The sequence below is a fragment of the Ochotona princeps genome, chromosome 17 (assembly GCF_030435755.1).
Source record: "Ochotona princeps isolate mOchPri1 chromosome 17, mOchPri1.hap1, whole genome shotgun sequence".
Lineage (NCBI taxonomy): Eukaryota > Metazoa > Chordata > Mammalia > Lagomorpha > Ochotonidae > Ochotona > Ochotona princeps.
The window spans coordinates 13,732,851-13,751,606 of NC_080848.1; the positions used below are offsets into that span (position 1 = coordinate 13,732,851).

Genomic DNA, 18,756 nt, shown 5'->3' on the forward strand with positions numbered 1-18,756 from the left:
GGATGGGAAGTGGAGCTGCTGGGATTAGAACCGGCGACCATATGGGATCCCGGGGCGTTCAAGGTGAGGACTTTAGCTGCTAGGCCACGCCGCCGGGCCCAGTAACCACATTTTTAATGCTAAGATTGAGTTTTAGTGGCTGGTGTGGTGGTGTAGCAACCTAATCCTCTTTCTGCAAACATTGGCATCCCATATGGGCACTGGTTCATGTTCCGGCTGCTCCACTTCCCATCCAGCTCCATGCTTGTGGCCTGGGAAAGCAGTGGAGAATGGCCCAAAGCCTTGGGACCCTGCACCCACGTGGGAGACCTGGAAGAAGCTCCTAGCATCAGATTGGCTCAGCTCTGGCCATTGTGGCTACTGTGAGAGTAAACCAGCTGACAGAACATCTTTCTGTCCTTATCTCTGTAGATCCTGCCTTTGCAATAAAAATAAATAGATCTTTTAAAATTTATTCTGGCTTGCCTTGGATTAGCATAATAAGGGAAGAGCACAGTTTTATTTTTGAAGTTAGATCCAGGGATAGCTCTGAATGGCACTGATTAATCTACAATCAGATTTCTATTGAGTTAAGTGAGATGAAACTGGAGCTGGCATCTTCCCTGCTAGTTAAATCATTGGTTAGGATGCCTGCATCCGGGCCCGGCGGCGTGGTCTAGTGGCTGAAGTCCTCGCCTTGAAAGCCCCGGGATCCCATATGGGCGCCGGTTCTAATCCCGGCAGCTCCACTTCCCATCCAGCTCCCTGCTTGTGGCCTGGAAAAGCAGTTGAGGACGGCCAAATGCATTGGGACCCTGCACCCGCGTGGGAGACCCGGAAGAGGTTCCAGGTTCCCGGCATCGGATCGGCGCGCATCGGTCCGTTGCGGCTCACTTGGGGAGTGAATCATCGGACGGAAGATCTTCCTCTCTGTCTCTCCTCCTCTGTGTATATCTGGCTATAATAAAATGAATAAATCTTTAAAAAAAAAAAAAAAAAAAAAAGGATGCCTGCATCCCACGTTGGAGTATCTGGGGTTTGGTTCCCAGTGCTGCCTCCTGATTTCAGTTTCCTGGTAATGGAGACAGACCTTGGGACACAGCAGCAGTGGATTCCTGCTACCTACAGGGGAGACCTGAATTCCCAACTGTGGCTTTTGTCCTGGGACAGTGCTGGGCATTGCAGCAAATTGAGGACTGAACCAATGGATGGGATATCCTACCACCTCCCACCTCAATCTGTGAGTTTCTCAAAAAATGAAAAAAAAAGTTTTTTTCAACAAAGTAATTTATTTTTTTTCCTGAGAGAATAAATTCAGTACAATATTTGTTTTCATAACATCCAACATATCCTATGTAAAACTTAACCATGTTCTATGCAGTGACTGTGATGGGGTGATCTAGTTTATTTGACTACCCTCAATGTAATTTATTTGGGTAGCTCTATGGCATTTCAGTGATCAAATGTTTCTCCCTACAGTTACTCCTGCATTCTCACTCAGTTTCTGCTGCACATCATCTAAAGAAAATTTATGTGGTGTGATTACACTCTTTTTAATACCAGGATTTCTAAAACTAAGAAAAGCACCAACATTTAAAACATTAGTGTTCTAGTCAAGGATATTTCAATAAATTTCATCAGTACATTATAGTTAAACTCATGCTAGAAATGTTTAAAACCCAAGGTCTTCTGAGTCACATAATACCAACATTTCATATTAATGAATAAATTACTTAGGTTCTATACAAAGATATTAAGTGATGAGAAACTGAAAAAGCCAAGCTTTCAAGAATCCTTTTAAAAAAATACAGAAGTAAACTAATAAACACAACTACACAAAATATACACTAACCAATTTCAAACTAAACTAGTTAAAGATTAACTTTAAAAAATGTATTTTAGAACTTCGTGATACCCTCATAAAAGGCAGGAAACTAAGGGTATTAGAACAATAATTATAGTTACTGTGCATCAAGTCTAAAAGATCCATATAAAGGATATGTTTTGATTCAATTTAAATACTTTAAAATTTAGAATTATTAAATCGATAGTATAATTAAATTTTAAAGAATATACACAAATGATTTGAATAGGTTTTATATTCAGTAACTTGCATGGTTTTAACATTGGCATTTGTATCACTAATTTAGGAGAATCAGATGCATTTCCCTCCATATATTTAGGCACTAAGATTTCAAATTTATAAATATGGTAGCAATTTTAAATTTTTACATGAATCTTGGGTTTATTATTGTTTTCCTTTGTTCCCTAGGTATTATCCAGTTTTGTAAGGAAAATACTTTTATATCACAATCAAAACTTGTCTTGGTTACTAGACAGAGGCCAGACTTGGGTTACAGTCACTTAGATTCATTATTTGGAATTATATTTACTAAAGCAGAACTAAATGAAACTTATCCCCTAGGAGAATTTCATATTTGCATTTACCTGCACTGCAAAATGGGTTTAAGCAATATTTTAGTTGCTAGGAAATACTAACACTCTTTAGCAAACTTGTTGTCTGACTACTCAGAACTGTGGAGTAGTTAATTTTTACCTTTGAGTTCACTTCAAACTATCCGATTCATTCCAAATAGAATATTTTAAAACAAAAGTTAGACTTCATTAAGATACTAACTTCAGATCAGAAAGACAATTAATGTACTGCAAGTGCAACAAGTTCATTAACATCTTTTGGCATGTCTTGATCCATTAACTGGTCATTTTTTCTTCTTACTGCTGCCATTTCCTCAATGTTTGCTTGTTTCACCTCTCTGGGTCATTAGGCTGCTGCTACTTACACGCTCAAGGGTTTTGTCTTCACAGTTCTCCATGTCTGCTTGGCCAGCTGTACTGGCTGTTTTGGGCAAGGTCATCTGCAGAGCACACCACAGAGTAGTGCGTGCTTTCCGTGTTGCCACACACATCTCTTTGACTGCTGCAGCAAGGGCAAACACATCTGTAACACAAACAGTGTCATTTTCCATTAGATTTTTTTTTTAAGATTTATTATTATTGGAAAGCCGGATATACAGAGAGGAGAGACAGAGAGGAAGATCCTCCATCCGATGTTTCACTCCCCAAGTGAACCTCAACGCGACGGTGCGTGCCGATCCGATGCCGGGAATCAGGAACCTCTTCCGGGTCTCCCAGGCGGGTGCAGTGTCCCAAGGCTTTGGGCCATCCTCAACTGCTTTCCCAGGCCACAAGCAGGGAGCTGGATGGAAAGTGGAGCTGCCGGGATTAGAACCGGCGACCATATGGGATCCCGGGGCTTTCAAGGCGAGGACTTTAGCCGCTAGGCCATGCCGCCAGGCCCTTCCCATTAGATTTTAGAATCTCGTTTTTTAAAGAAGTTGACAAGCTATTCCTTTTTTTTTTTTTTTTTTTTTTTGGAAAAGGAGATTTATAAAGACAAGCAATGAGAGGAAGATCTTCCATCCACTGGTTCACTCCTTAAATGGCTGCTATGGCCAGAGCTGAGCAAATCTGATGCCAGGAACTTCTTCCAGGTTTCCCATGGGGGTGCAGGATCCCAAGACTTGGGCCATCCTCAACTGCTTTCCCAGGCCACAAGCAGGGAGCTGGATTGAACCCGGAGCAGTTGGGACATTAACCAGCAGCTATATGGGATGACGACATTTGCAGGTAGAGGATTAGCTTGTTGAGCCACCATGCTGGCCCCTCAGTAGTAGTAAAATTTAAAGAACCTTAACTCATGTAAATATATCTTAATGTTTACATAGCCCTGGGCGTTCCTAAATGAGCATTTTTTATTAAAAAAAAAAGCTATTGATTGTGCAAACCAAGTGCTTTATTTTTTTTAATGCTTAAAAGTATTGATCAGTACGATAGTGTATCGGCTAAAGTCCTTGCCTTGAATGTGCCGGGATTCCATATGGTCACTGGTTCTAATCCCAGCAGCCCTGCTTCCCATCCAGCTCCCTGCTTGTGGCCTGGGAAAGCAGTCGAGGACGGCCCAACGCCTTGGGACCCTGCACCCGTGGGAGACCCAGAAGCTCCTGGCTTTGGATCGGCACAGCTCTGGCTATTTTGGCCACTTGGGTAATGAACCAATGGACAGATCTTTCTGTCTCTCCTCTCTGTATATCTGCCTTACCAATAAAAATAAATCTAAAAAAGAAATTTACCCATTTTTCCTTAGAACTGGATCTCATCAAATAATCAAATCATTTCACTGCCCCATCACAAGAATAATTAATATTTGTACCTCTGTCATCTTGGCATCTGGGAACTCCTTGCCTTTGCCGACTTGATGCATTAACAATTTCATCCTTTCTACGTGACTGGACAATGTGAATGGATTCCAAGTGTCTGTCAAGAGCAGTTGAGATATTGGCATGAAGAGGAGAGCTTCGGAGACGTTCCATTTTGCCTAGCAAAGTCACAACCTGAGTGAACATTGCAAATTTTGACAAGGCTCATTACTTGAAAGGCACATACCATTAACTTAAAAACAAACCTTAGTGACGCAGAATAAAGATAAGAGCACTAAATGCCTCCTAAGACAATACTGGGAGAGAGGAAAATGGGAAATCTATGTTTTATAAGATTTTTGTGGTTGATAACTGAGAATAAGCAACAATGATAAATTCAAGTATTTCCATGTCACAGATAGTACAAATTTAAAAATCTGATATTGTTTTCAGCAAATAAAGTAACAACGTGCAAATAGAGAACTGTTAGAAATTAGTGAATTCTAAAGAAAAAACTATTTGCACTCAAAAGGAAAGGCACTAAGTTGATTACACTGATATGAAAAGTCTATTTGGACCTTGAGAAAAAGTATTCCCCTTGCGTCCGGTGCGGTGGCCTCGCAGCTAAAGTCGTCGCCTTGCATGCATCAGGCTCCCTTATGGACGCTGGTTCTTTTCCCGGCAGCCCCGCTTCTCATCCAGCTCCCTGCTTGAAGCCTGGGTAAGAGTCGAGGACGGCCCAAAGCCCTGGGACCCTGCACCTGTTTGGGAGACCTGGAAGAGGTTCTTGGCTGCTAGCTTTGGATTGGCTCCGGCTGTTGGGGCCCTTGGGGAATTAATCATCGGGCAGAAGATCTGTCTCTCTTCCTCTTTCTATATATCTGACTTTTCAATAAAATAAATAAATCTTAAAAAAAGTATTCCCCTTTTGGAAATCAGAAATATAAATAATAATACTAGTGACAGTATTAAGGAATACATAATACAGAAAATTATTAAAATTTACATTGAAGCAATAATCCTGTAATTGTTAAAATTAAGAAAATTTCAGAAGGCTCTCAAAACTGATTAATGAGACTTTAAAAAAAGCTTGTATGAAACTATAATGAAAAATGAAAAATAATTAAAAAAGAAAAATGAAATTTAAGAGGCTGCATATGTTCGATGTTTCATATGCTTAAACTGTTTCAAATACTAATCTTGGAAGGTTTATGGAAAAAATTTAGGATTTGAATATCAAGTAATTGCCTCAGAGAACTAAATAACTTAATAATTCACATTAGAACTTGGTGTTCTTTATTAACTGGAAAATATAGAAAAATAAACCTCTCAGACCTGGTGCAATGGGTAAATGGGCTAATCCTCACCTCTAAGTGCTGGGATTTCAAGTGGGCACCAGTTTGTTGTCCTGGCCACTCCACTTCCCATTCAGCTTCCTGCTTGTGGCCTGGGAAGGCAGCAGAGGATGGCCCAAGTCATGTACCCACATGTGAGATCCAGAAGAAGCTCCTGGTTTCAGATTGGTACGATGCAGCTCCCACTGCTGTGGCCATTTGGGGAGTGGACAAACTGATGGAGGATCTCTGTCTCTCCTTTCTGTAAATTTGCCTTTGCAATAAAAATAAATAAATCTTCAAAACAAAAAGCAAGCAAAAACTCCAGGAACTGCGAGTTTATATGTAAAATGCATGATAATATGGAAATATGATGACAACTTTTTTTTTAGATTTATTCATTTTTATTGGAAAGTCAGATATACAGAGAGCAGGAAAGACAGATAGGATCTTTCATCTGCTGATTCACTCCCCAAATGGCTGCAATGGCCAGAGCTGAGCCGATCCGAAGCCAGGAGCTTCTTTTGTTTCTCCCATGTGAGTGCAGGGTCCCAAGGCCTTAGGCTGTCCTTGACTGCTTTTCCAGGCCACAAGTAGGGAGCTGGATGGGGAGCAGGGCTGTCACGACATGAACCCGCGCTCATATGGGATCCCAGCGCATTCAAGGCAAGGACTTTAGCTACTAAGATACCACGCCTATCCCAATTTTTTTTTTTTTTTTTAATTTAAGAGAGTGAGACAGAAAGAAAGCTCACTCCCCACAGGCCTTCAAAGGCTAGGGCTGCAACCAACCTGAAGCTAGGAGCCAGGAAATCAAGCCAAGCTTCTCAGCAGATGGCAAGAACCGAATTACTTGAGCCTTCATTTTCACTTAGGTGGAACGCAGCTACAGGAAGGCATCAAACCCAGTCACTATAATAATTAGGTGTTTTTTTCTCTTTTTTAAAATATATTTACTTGAGGGCCCAGCGACCATTTCACACGATAAATACAGCTTGCAATCAAGCTAGAAAATAAACTTTGGTGGGGTTGGCAATGTGCTATGGGTAAAGCTGCCACCTGCAGAGCCAGCATGCCCTGTAGAGATTTGTTCAAGCACAGCTGTTCCATCTCTGATTCAGCTCCTTGCTAATGTGCCTGGGCAAGCAGCAGAATATGGCTCAAGTGCTTGAGCCCCTGCACCTATGCGGGAGACCTAGAAGAAGCTCCTGGCTTTGGTCTGGCTCAGTCCTTGCCGTGGGGGTCATTTGGTGAGTGAACAAGCAGATGAAAGTTCTCTAATTTTCTGCCTTTAGAACAAACTGAAAATTAATAATATAAATTTAATAAATAAGAATAAAATCTTTTAGAATTCCAACCTGATGAAATGCTTTAAAAATAATCAAGCAATTAAAAAATATAACATAGCTTACTCTGGCTTGTTCTCGTAGTTCATCCACAATTAAGCGATCGACTCTAGATGGGTTAGAGGCCAGCCTTGGAATTGGAGTATTGTTAGTACTGGATACTTTTTTCCCTGGATAATTCTTAGCAAGGGCTAATTCAGTCTGTAAAAAATTACGCAACTTTTAGATGTTGAGCTTTCTAAACATAATTCCTGAATAATGTTCTTCATAGGCCCAAGAAATAGAAAATTACTCATTTGTCTTGCTATCAATAATAAATCTAAACCATAGTACATTGTTTTTTTTTGTCATGTTTAATGCATAAAAAATGCCTGGATATTCCAACTGTTTAATACTAAAAACATTTCAAAGAGATAGCCTTTTAAGGAAAAAAATCTACTTCATTGACAAACTTAGAAATCTTAGAACATAAACATCTCAAGGTTTTTTAATGCTTAAATAACTATAATTCCTTACAGTAATGAGACAAATACTGTACATTATGGAGGATTTTAACTTAGAAGTAAGGTGAGTACTCAGACAACTGTAAGGGAGGTAGACAGTGAAGACAGGCAAAGGAACATACTCAGTGACTCCTCCATCAACAACTTTACCTTTTTTCTCTCTTTCTCTAGTGCCCTCCATTGTTCATAACACTCTTCTAGGCGAAAGTGAAGTTCGCTGGCTGGTCCACTACGGGTTTTAATTGGTCTTTGAAATCCAAATGTTGGCACAAAACCAGAAAAGGAATTATCACCATACATCATATCATTAAAATAAGGGTATAAATGGCTTAAGTCATCGTAAGAAAACAAATCATAGGAATCCAACATTGGAACAACTGAATGGCCAAATGGGTGGGTGGCTCTTAAGGGAAACCCATTTGAACCAACTTGTTGAAAACCCTGATTATGCCTTAAATCTCCCATCATATAATTACTTGGAAAGCATGATGCCTGTGTGCGACCCACACGGCTATTAATGTTGCTGTCACCACTTCCTTGTCTGTGGCTATTAAAATGACCCTGTGACTCCAGAAGATCTTGATACGCGTTTTGAGGTAAGGCATCTAAATGCTTTGGTCCTTCGTCAGGATCAAAATGTCCACTCTGGGGCTTGGCTTGAAAATTATGTTTGTTTACATTTTCAATGATCCCATACTGCTGAGATGAGTAGCTATCACAAAATCCATTTGGCTGCTTTATTTTTTTATCAGTAACTGACTCAAAGAGATTTTCTTCTCCAGTCTTTGTCAGTCCTTCCATATGACTGACAGATTGGATTCTTTCTGCACCATTGTAACTGAGATCAAAACTGGAAAATGCCGAGGGGTTGTCTTGACAATACTTCTGAAATAAATTACTATTTGGGGTTAAATTTGTGGGTAGTTGGGGGAAATCTGAATGGCTAGGAACTTTTGAAGCTACATTTAAATGGCTATTTAATTTCATCAAGTTACCTTGATTTCGATAAGGAATAGGAGTGTTAGTTTTTGTTTGAATATTCATCCACGTTGGTCTGTTTACATTGATACCTCCTGAAGATGTTGCTGAGTTTGATAATAAATTCATCGATTTAAAATACTCAGAACTTGGGGGATCAGGCTTAGCAAACTGCTGCTTTTCTGCAACATTTGCAAAATCATTATTAGTTGGACAAGCTGAGTGAGGTTTTAATACATATTCTGGTTTCAAGCCAAAATCAGCAGCAAATGCTGCGTCTTTCGCAAACTGTTTCTCTACCAGATGTGGTGTAGTTTTGGAAAATGTGAAATTCTGTTGGTCCAGTATTGTCTCCTCCATTTTTTTCTGATTGGCTGGTTTAACCTGAAATAATTTTGTATAGGTGTCTGCTTCTATGGTTGGTGTTTCAGGTGTGCCATTAGCTAATTTTTTGCTATCTTGTACACTAAAATTCGAACATTTATTAAGCTTAGCCTTAGGATGAGCATATTCTGGGTGTCTACAATAATCTGTATTTTCATTATATCTGTTAAATTGGGAAAGAAGCATCTCTGCACGTTTTTGCTGTAATGGTGCTTCAAGACCTTTAGCACACCTCTTCTCTCTTCCATAAGGATAAGTATCAACAACTGATTCTTTCATGATATCAGACAGACCGGTTTGTGGTGTAAAGCAGTTTTTGATAAATGGATATTCTTGAAATGTTGCCTTAGCTGTATCATTTGTCTGGATATTATAACAGTTAGAATGATCATTTCGTGATGGGTGCATCCACTGTTCTTCAAGGTCTAAACCAGTAAATCCATGATAAAGTTCATCTATTTTTTGCTGTGGTGTGAGGTTACTATTATGCAGGTACTGCTTTTCCACTGCTGACACAGACTCGCCACTATAAAAAGCTTGCTGAGAGATGGCTGTGTCTATTGGCCTTTTGGTTTCTGTTAAGAGGTCATGGTGATCTGCAAATCTGCTGTTGTTCATTGGCCAAACTGACTTTAAATTGGAGGAGCAGGTCCTAGAACAAGTAAATATACTTAATTACAATTTATGTTGTAAAGACTTTTTAGTGGAGAAGGTAGGAAATCCTTTCAAAACCATTTATCTTGTCCCACTACACCTCACCATTCTCAAATCCTTTTCTAACCCTGCCTTCTATGCCTACCATTACCTCCAAATTATTCTCTATCATACAAATGTACTATCTGCTATATAATTGCAGCAATGTGTCATAGAACATTTCAGTAGTGACAAACTGAACATATTGTAGAACTATTATTCTGGTAAGCTATAATGGGGCTGAAAAATTCCCAATGCCTAGTGATACGATGTGATGTCATCATAATGTTGTCACAGCAAATGTATCATTCAAATGTTTGTGGTGTTGTGGCTGATGGTCATGTAAAAATACAGTACATAACATTTACAATATGTAATACTTGGTAACAAATGATTGTTATTAGTTTTAGATTTATTACTGTTTTAGATTATTACTGTTCTAGATTTATTATCATTACAATATACTGCCTCTAAAAAAAGCCTACTATGAAAAGGGTGTCATGTTACACTGGTAGCAGCCTTAGATGTCTTCTGATTGCATTAAGGGCCCCGTCAAGTGCTTGGCATAGACCATCTAGGATTGTTTACATGAAAACAGCATAGCTTAACACATATTTTAGATTGTGTCCCTGCTGTTAAGTGTGGCTACATTAATTTTAATTTTAAAACATCTTCACTGTACCTTTCCAAAGGTATTAACTTAAGTCTAAGGCTAGTGATATCATGGGCCTGTATGAACTGTTTATAGTAAGTGGAATATAAATGAGTTTTTCCTTTACTTATGTTATATGTAATATGATATAAGCATTATTGACCACAATGTTTCAATAAAATCTTAACTGTTTTTGAAATAAACATATTTTAATTAATTACACATATGCTATGTATTTCTCGACTTCTGAAATAGGATTCTTGGGTAACATTAATTCCACACCCAAATAAAATAAATATAGTTTTAAAAACTTTTAATTAACTTTTGGTTAATCCTCAGCCTGTGGCACCAGCGTCCCATTTGGGTGCCTTTTTGTGTCCCACCTGCTAAACTTCCAATCAAGCTCCCTGCTTATGGCTTGGGAAGCACTGGAAAGGCAGATTTACAGAGAGGAGAGATAGAGAAAAGTATCTTCTATCTGCTGGTTCACTCCCCAAGTGGTCCCAACGGCCAGAGCTAAACCAATATGAAGCCAGGAGCCAGGAGCTTCTTCTAGGCTCCCATATGGGTGCAGGGTCCCAAGGCTTTGGGCCGTCCTCGACTGCTTTCCCAGGCCACAAGCAGGCAGCTGGAAGGGAAGTGGTGCTGCCTGGATTAAAACTGGTGCCCATATGGGATCCCAGTGCATGCAAGGTGAGGATTTACCACTAGGTTACTGCACTGGGCCCAATAAATAAATGTTAAAACCCTCCTATATGTATTTCTGCACAGCAATAATACATAGAAATTTTATTCCTTAGGTCTTATGTACAAAAGGCCCTTGGGATTTATATTCTTTAAGCCGAATTTTAGCCCATGAGCTCATGGGAAATAGCTTTGATTTGGCAAGACTAATTTTTCAAGTTCACCAAATAAAACCTTAGATTGAATTTTCAGTTACATGGCAAATACTTCAGCAAAATAAGGCTTTTATCAAAATTTTAACTAAGATGTCTGTCAGATGACCCACTATTAAGTAAAAGTTAATAAGACATGCTAGCCTACAATATGTGGATTAGAAGCTTATTACATACTATAAAACTTAAATAATCTACTAACCCTTCAGCAAAATACGGCTGTGACTTATCTTGTTCTTCCAAAATGTTAGACACAAGTCCATATAAGTCTGTTTCGCTGCCATAGTCATTTCTTTCAGTTTGAATCCTAAAAATAAATACCACATGAGGCATGATATATTGATCCAGACTTACTCTACCACTTTTTGTATATAATATTTGTATTTAATTTACACCATCATTTCAGATAAATAGAGGGCAAGGCATTTGGCACTTATGCATGATATGTATCCTACATAACTATTTCTCTTTTATTTCAAAACTTATGTCTAGTTTATAAGGTATAATTACCTCATTTCTCCACATCACACAATACTCATTTTAGGTGACCAAAACATAAATCTCTGACCCACACTGTCACCAACATTCTTGGTACCAAGCTGTTTCTGAAAGTACATCTGCTCATTCTGTCAACACTTGCTTGGGATCCTCATTTGTGATTTGGAAACTACATGAACCAACTGCTCTATTTTTGTGACTTTATATTCTAAATATTGGATGAATAAGTGAAATGTGTTATGGTAATCCTATATACAAAATGAATTTTCAATTAATTAAATTAAATTAAATTAAATATAACAAATTTGAGGTCTATCCTCAAATGGTTGCCAAAGTAGTTCCTGGTTCAAGTTCCATGTACTAGAAATCCTGCCTAGTGAACAAGCTATTTAAATATTCTAAAACATAAAAACCACAACCACATGTAAAATTTGTACCTTTTACTTAATAGCGTTTTTGGATAATTTCTTCCTTAGAAGTAATATTTTGCCATTCTAAGTTGTATCTGCTTACTTTTCCCTACTTTTTTCTAACATTTCAATGTTGGGATACTTTATAAATAAAATTATCTTATATTTGCATAACACTCAAATATGTAATTAATTTTCCTAACATCACAGGGTAGACATCTCAATAACCATTCAGTTATTATCTGTTGAATGGATGAATGATAATTTATGAAGAAACTTGTATTTTACACAGGTATATGACTTGCCAAACTGTTTACTTACTGAACAAACTGTTTGCCAAAAAGTATTACTTTTTCTATTATATCATGTCTTAATAAAGATTCAATATAAAATTTTTCTGTATAACAATGTATTACCATATACATAGAAAAAAACTCAGAGTGGGCCCAGCACAATAACCTAGTGGTAAATCCTTGCCTTGCATGTGCCAGGATCCTACTTGGGTACTGGCTTCTCCACTTCCCTTCCAGCTCCTTGCTTGTGGCCTGGGAAAGCAGTGGAGGACGGCTCAAAGCCTTGGGACCCTGCACCTATGTGGGAGACCCGGAAGAAGCTTTAGGCTCCTGGCTTCAGGCTAGCTTAGCTCTGATCAAAGTGGCCATTTGGGGAGTGAGCCAGTGGATGGAAGATCTTTCTCTCTGTCTCTCCTCTCTGTAAATCTGCCTTTCCAACAACAACAAAAAAAGAGAGACATTGTTAATAACTGTTACTAGAGGTGAGGAGACAGAATGAAGTTCACATATCTTTTGATAAAGTTTGAATTTGTTCAGTAACATGTATCAACTTAGAAAATATTTTTGTATTATATCGTCTATTAAAGTGATTAGAGAATTTATCATAAGTTTTAAATTTTTACATTTTAAATTAATTGGATTAAACAAGTAAGTTTATTTCCTGGTTAAACTAAAAGGCATTAGCACCTATCAGTAGTTCCATTATATATAATCAAAATAAACATGGAAGTCACCCTTCCTTCGGCTGCTCTTTACAGTGCTCCCACGAGATCCTAAACCTCTTTCCAACCCTCACCACACCAACGCACTTGCAGTGCCTGGCATATCACTGCAAGTCCCATCATCCTCACCAGCATCAGCTTAATGGAAAGATTATCAAGGCAGACAAACCACTTGCCACATTAATTCTAGTGTCCCCAGTAGGACAGCACCTGACACAGATCAGGCCTTAATGACTGGTTGAATTGCATAAAAATAATTAAAATCCCTGTGTCTGATAAAACTTCACTGAGTATATAGAAAGAGAAAAAAGTAACTGAAAACAGATTTGGGTAAGAAAACAGATCTAGTAATTATCATATCTCATCAGTAATTATTCACTAAAGGTTATCCCCAATAAATTTAAAAAGTGACAAAGTAAAAATTATTTACAAAAAATTGCTTTTCTGAAAATCTGACCAACATAAAATCATAATGCTACAACATTAAAATGTTGACCCAGGGAATAAAGAGCTAATACATTTCTCTTGCTGTGTAATGAAACTTCATTTAACAAGAGAAACCTAAGTTACCTGTTCTTTACAGTGATCTGAGAATTAGAAGCTTGTTTAATATCATCTCCGTAAGTAGACCATGGTGCATAGAAAAGTGAAGAGTCTACAGAGCTTGAATATTCTGCTGAAGAAAGTGGAGTGTACGGCTGCCTTAGATCTACACTGTCTTCACTCTGAAAATTTTAAGAAAGGTTTTTATATCAAGGACATCAAAACTTCATTTCTTACAGAATTTTAGGAAAATAATAAGAAATCAGAGGAACTAATAAGCATAAAAGTTAGGAAAATATGGATCCTGCCTTCCCATCCAGCTCCCTGCTTGTGGCCTGGGAAAGCAGTCGAGGACGGCCCAAAGCCTAGGGCCCCTGCACCTGTGTGGGAGACCTGGGAAGAAACTCCTGGCTTCTGGCTTTGGATCAGTGCAGCTCTGGCTGTTGTAGCCACTTGGGTAGTGAATCAACAGAAGGAAGATTTTCCTGTTTCTCTTCCTCTCTGTATATCTGACTTTCCAATAAAAAAAAATCTTAAAAAAACATATTAACTGTGCAACACTAAATTTATAGTATAATAGCAAAATATGAAAATTAAGAAATAGTTTCCAATTTCCCATCTCTAAGATCTCAAAATATTTTACATTCATTTGCTTAAATTCTGACTACTACTTCAAACCTGTTTATCTTTAATAGTGCATTCTAAAGGTAGGGACACTTAAGCATGAAAGAGATTTTTCTGAGAGTGCCACTGCAATTTCTGTTGGAAGCAGTTTTTACAATGACCTGAAAAGAATATACTGGACCCAGCATGGTAGCCTAGTGGCTAAAGCCCCTGCCTTGCATGTGCTGGTATCCCAAATGGGTGCTGATGTCCTGACTGTTCCACTTCCCTTCTGGCTCCCTTCTTGTGGGCTGGGAAAGCTATGGAGGACGGACCCTGCACCCACGTGGGAGACCGGGAAGAAGCTCCAGGCTCCTGGCTTTGTATCGCCTCAGTTCCAGCCACTGTGGCCACTTGGGGAGTGAACCCACAGATGAAGATCTTTCTGTCTCTCCTTGGCCCCATAAATCTCTTTCCAATAAAAATAAATCTTTAAAAAAGCAACTAATGTAATGTTGTGGATTAAAGTATAATCCCATATGGGCGCCAGTTCTAATCCTGGTGTCCCCACTTTCCATCCAGCTCCCTGCTTGTGCTCTGGAAAAGCAGTGGAGGATGGCCCAAAGCTTTGGGACCCTGCACCCACATGGGAAACCTGCAAGAAGTTCCTGGCTCCTGGCTGCGGATTGGCGCAGCACCAACCATTGGGGTCACTTGAGGAGTGAACCATTGGACGGACGATCTTCCTCTGTCTCTCCTCCTCTCTGTATATCTGACTTTCCAATAAAAATAAATAAATCTTAAGAAAAAAATTCCTAAAACTGGGCCCAGCGGCATGGCCTAGCAGCTAAAGTCCTCGCCTTCAACGAGCCAGGATCCCATATGGGCACCGGTTCTAATCCCGGCAGCTCCACTTCCCATCCAGCTCCCTGCTTGTGGCCTGGGAAAGCAGTGGAGGATGGCCCAAAGCTTTGGGACCTTGCACCCGTGTGGGAGACCCGGAAGAAGTTTCTGGCTCCTGAATTTGGATCAGCATAGCATCGGCCATTGCGCTCACTTGGGGAGTGAATCATCGGAATGATGATGTTTCTGTCTCTTCTCCTCTCTGTATATCTGACTTTGCAGTAAAAATAAATAAAAAATCTTAAAAAAAAATTCCTAAAATTCATGTCCTGGTTAAGTAACTTCACCTGAAAATGACTTACATTACATTAAGTCCTAATTTGTATCAGAAAATCAAATTTTTAAAAGGTAAATGGTAGCAAGCAAGTAAAGATATTGTTACAGCCAGAGAAGAAAATGCTAATCTTTAAATCACTAACAGTATGTTTCTACCCACATATAAAAAATTTTTGAAGGAAAACTGAATTTTCGGTTTTACTACAAAAATTTTCTGGGGCCGGTGGTTGTGGGACAGCGAGTTAAGCTGCTCCCTGTGCCATGAGCACCCCGCCACACAAGGCCTTTGTGGGGCCTGCTGCTCTGTTTCCCACGCAGCTCCCTGCCAGGGTGTGGGAGAAACAGGGAAGATGGCCAAGGTACCCGGGCTCCTCCTGCACCGGAGACTCTGAAGAAGCGGTTGGCTCCTTGCCCAGCCCGCCTCCTTGTGGTCGTTTGCGGAGTGCACTAGCGGATGGAGCAGCTATCTGGGTAACTGCCTTTCAAAAAATATATATATATTTTAAATTAAGAATTTTCTGGGCCCAGCGGCGTGGCCTAGCGGCAAAAAGTCCTCGCCTTGAAAGCCCCGGGATCCCATATGGGCGCCGGTTCTAATCCCGGCAACTCCACTTCCCATCCAGCTCCCTGCTTGTGGCCTGGGAAAGCAGTCAAGGATGGCCCAATGCATTGGGACACTGCATCCACATGGGAGACCTGGAAGAGGTTCCAGGTTCCCGGCTTCAGACCGGCGCGCACCGGCCCGTTGCGGCTCACTTGGGGAGTGAAACATCGGATGGAAGATCTTCCTCTCTGTCTCTCCTCCTCTGTGTATATCTGGCTGTAATAAAATGAATAAATCTTTAAAAAAAAAAAAAGAATTTTCTGACATTTCTGGCATCACGTTTAAGTTGAAGACAGGCTGGTAACAAGGATCCAGGAGGAACTTTATCTCGTCACTCCTCTTCAATAGCCTGTGTTGAGGGGATGGGGTGTTCTGGTCCTTAACCCAAGGGAGAGAAGGTGGGAGAGGTGCTTTGGGTTCGAGGGTAGGGGCGTGGACGTGAGAGGGGGCTTGGGGGTCGGGGTTGAGGGCATGGACATGGGGGGGTTCTGGGATCGAGGAGTCGGGGCGCGGACGTGAGCGGGGACGGGGTTTCAGGGTTCAGGGCGTCGGGGTCCGCGGGCTTGGGGGGCGGACCTGCTGTTTGTAGCAGTCGTAGGAGGCTGAGCCCGTGAGCAGCACGCTGTTGAAGACGTCGGTTAACCTGCCGCTGGGGTCGGCGCCCAGGTTCCAGCAGCGACTCGCACCTCCCCGGAACGCCACCTTGGGCTGCAGCGACAGGGCGGGAGGACGGGTCGGGTGGCCGCCGCCAGCCGCCTGGCCGCGCGGGGCCCCGGGCCGCCCCGTCCTCCCCTCAGGAGCCCTGCGCCGCCTCCTCCCTCACAGGCCCGCGCGGTGTCGCCGCCCGACGGGAGGGACGCGGCGGCCTCTGGGGGCGCGGGGACCCTCCAAGCCCCGGGACTCCCCCCCGCCAGCCTGTCAGCCGCCCCGAGTCCGCGCCCCACTCCCCGGCCCCCGCGGTGCCCCTGTCGCGACCCACTCCCTCGGCCCCGTCCGGCCTCCTCAGAGAACCCAGTCCCGGGACGCGTCCCTCGGTCCGCGTCGTCGTCGTCGTCGTCGGGCCGCCCCACTGGACTCCTAACCGTCCCCATCCCCGCCCGTTACCTCACATCCCTCCCTCAGGCCTCGCGTGTGAGGGGGCGGGCGGGTCTCTCCGCCTCTCACCTCCATGGGGCCCCTCCTGGACCAGGCAAGGTTCCTGGGGAGGTGGCGGCCACGGGGCTGAGGGGAGGCGTCGAGGCCTCCTCGGGCCGCACCCCGCCGTCCCCGGCCGCCGCCTGGAGCTGGTCTGAGGGTGAAGGGGGCACGGCGGGCAGGGACACTCAGCGAGAGGCCGTTACATCGCGACCCGCGCGCGACCCGGCAGCCGCCCTCCTCGCGCCACGCCCCTTTGTGTGAGGCCCGCCTCCCACTTCGCACCCCTCCATTGGTCCGCTGCGCAGCCAATAGGCGGCCGGCTCCGGGGCTGTTCCCCGCCTCAGACACCGGGAGCGGTTAGTTCACCTCACTGGGCTACCGCATGGAGCTTTTCCCGCTCGAAGTCAGCATGACCGCGATTGGCTCAGATGGACCAGCACCAGCCTGGCGATTGGTTGATAGATCAGAGGAGGGGCGGGGCGTACCAGCCTGCCCGACAGGTAAGTGTTGGAGATACTAGGAAGATTTGACAAGCCACCCAGCAACAGAGATATAAACCTGACCATCTGACCCTACGCTATACATACCTTGGGCCAATGTTTTCATTTTTGGTCCTTCTCCTAGCTCCCAGAATCCTTTGTAGCAGAAACCCACGGGTCCTTGTACCCAACTGCACGGGGAAAGATACCATTAGGGTCGGGTAGTGTTGAGGAGAGACACCCTAAGTGTGACAGGCCCAGACATTGGGCGGTTGTGAACATTTGAGTGTGAAGGTGGCTTTTGAATAAAGTTCATTCTGACCTTTATGACACAAGGACCCTTCCCAGCACCTGGCAAACCATTCACAGCAGTACCACTGGGGGTGTGATGTCTCTGGAAAATATTTTTTGTCCCTCAGAAGACAATGCTTTTAAAATGCATGCACTGAGGGGGGATTTGGCTCCGTGGGTAGAACGCTGCCTGAGGCGTGGAGTGCCAGGCCTGGGTGCTGGGTACGGTGCTCCCAGCTTCCTGTTAACGCACCGCTGTAGGGAAGCAAGCAAGCTTCAGGTGCTGGGTCCCTGCGCACCGCCTGGTAGAGCTGGCAGACTACACCAATTCCTGGGTATCTGGGAGGTGAATTGGCACAGGAGAGTACATTTTTTTAAATTTTATTTTCTTGACTTGAAAGAATTACTGAGAGAGCGCAGCATGCACTGGGATCCCATATGGGCTCTGGTTCATATCCTCCACTTGCTATGCAGCTCCCTGCTTGTGGCCTAGGAGGGCAGTAGAGGATGGCCCAAAGTCATGGGACCTTCACCCATGTGGGAGACCAGAAAGAAGCTCCAGGCTCCTGGCTTGGATCAACTCAGCTCTGGCCATCATGGCCACTTGGGGAGTGAACTAGGGGATGGGAGTGCTTTCTCTCTATCTCCTGCTCTCTGTAAATCTGCCTTTTTAATAAATCTTTTTTTTTTTTTTTAAGAATTAGCAAGATACACAGAAAGTACGAGAGAGAACCCTTTAAAAATAAGATTTATTTATTTTTATTGGAAAGGATATAGAGAGAGGAGGAAAGACAGAACAAGATCTTCCATACAATGATTCACTCTCCAAGCGGCCACAACAGCTGGAGTTGAGCCAATCTGAAGCCAGAAGATCTTCCTCTCTGTCTCTCTTCCTCTCTATATATCTGACTTTGCAATATTAAATAAATATTATTTATTTTTATTGGAAAAACAGACTTATGGGACCAAGGAGAGACAGAGAGAAAGATCCTCATCTGTGGATTCACTCCCCAGG

The 18,756-nt window shown here is 42.3% G+C and overlaps 1 protein-coding gene across 5 annotated transcripts; it reads right to left on the bottom strand.

Moving 5' to 3' along the window:
- Nucleotides 1–1,370: 1,370 nt before the first annotated feature.
- MEIOC (meiosis specific with coiled-coil domain) lies at nt 1,371–17,231 on the bottom strand. Of its 5 annotated transcripts, none has more exons than XM_058676435.1 (8): nt 16,939–17,228; nt 16,411–16,542; nt 13,476–13,630; nt 11,185–11,289; nt 7,530–9,393; nt 6,943–7,077; nt 4,211–4,391; nt 1,892–2,938 (listed from the first exon to the last, which is right to left on the bottom strand). In XM_058676435.1, exons 1-8 carry the CDS (start codon nt 17,002–17,004, stop codon nt 2,730–2,732), a joined length of 2,847 nt encoding a protein of 948 aa, XP_058532418.1. In that variant the 5' UTR covers nt 17,005–17,228; the 3' UTR covers nt 1,892–2,729. The 5 variants fall into 5 exon arrangements, with proteins under 5 accessions (XP_058532420.1, XP_058532418.1, XP_058532419.1 ...); XM_058676436.1 differs by having other exon boundaries at nt 1,895–2,938; nt 16,999–17,228; XM_058676437.1 differs by lacking the exon at nt 11,185–11,289 and having other exon boundaries at nt 1,371–2,938.
- Between the last annotated feature and the right edge of the window lie 1,525 nt (nt 17,232–18,756).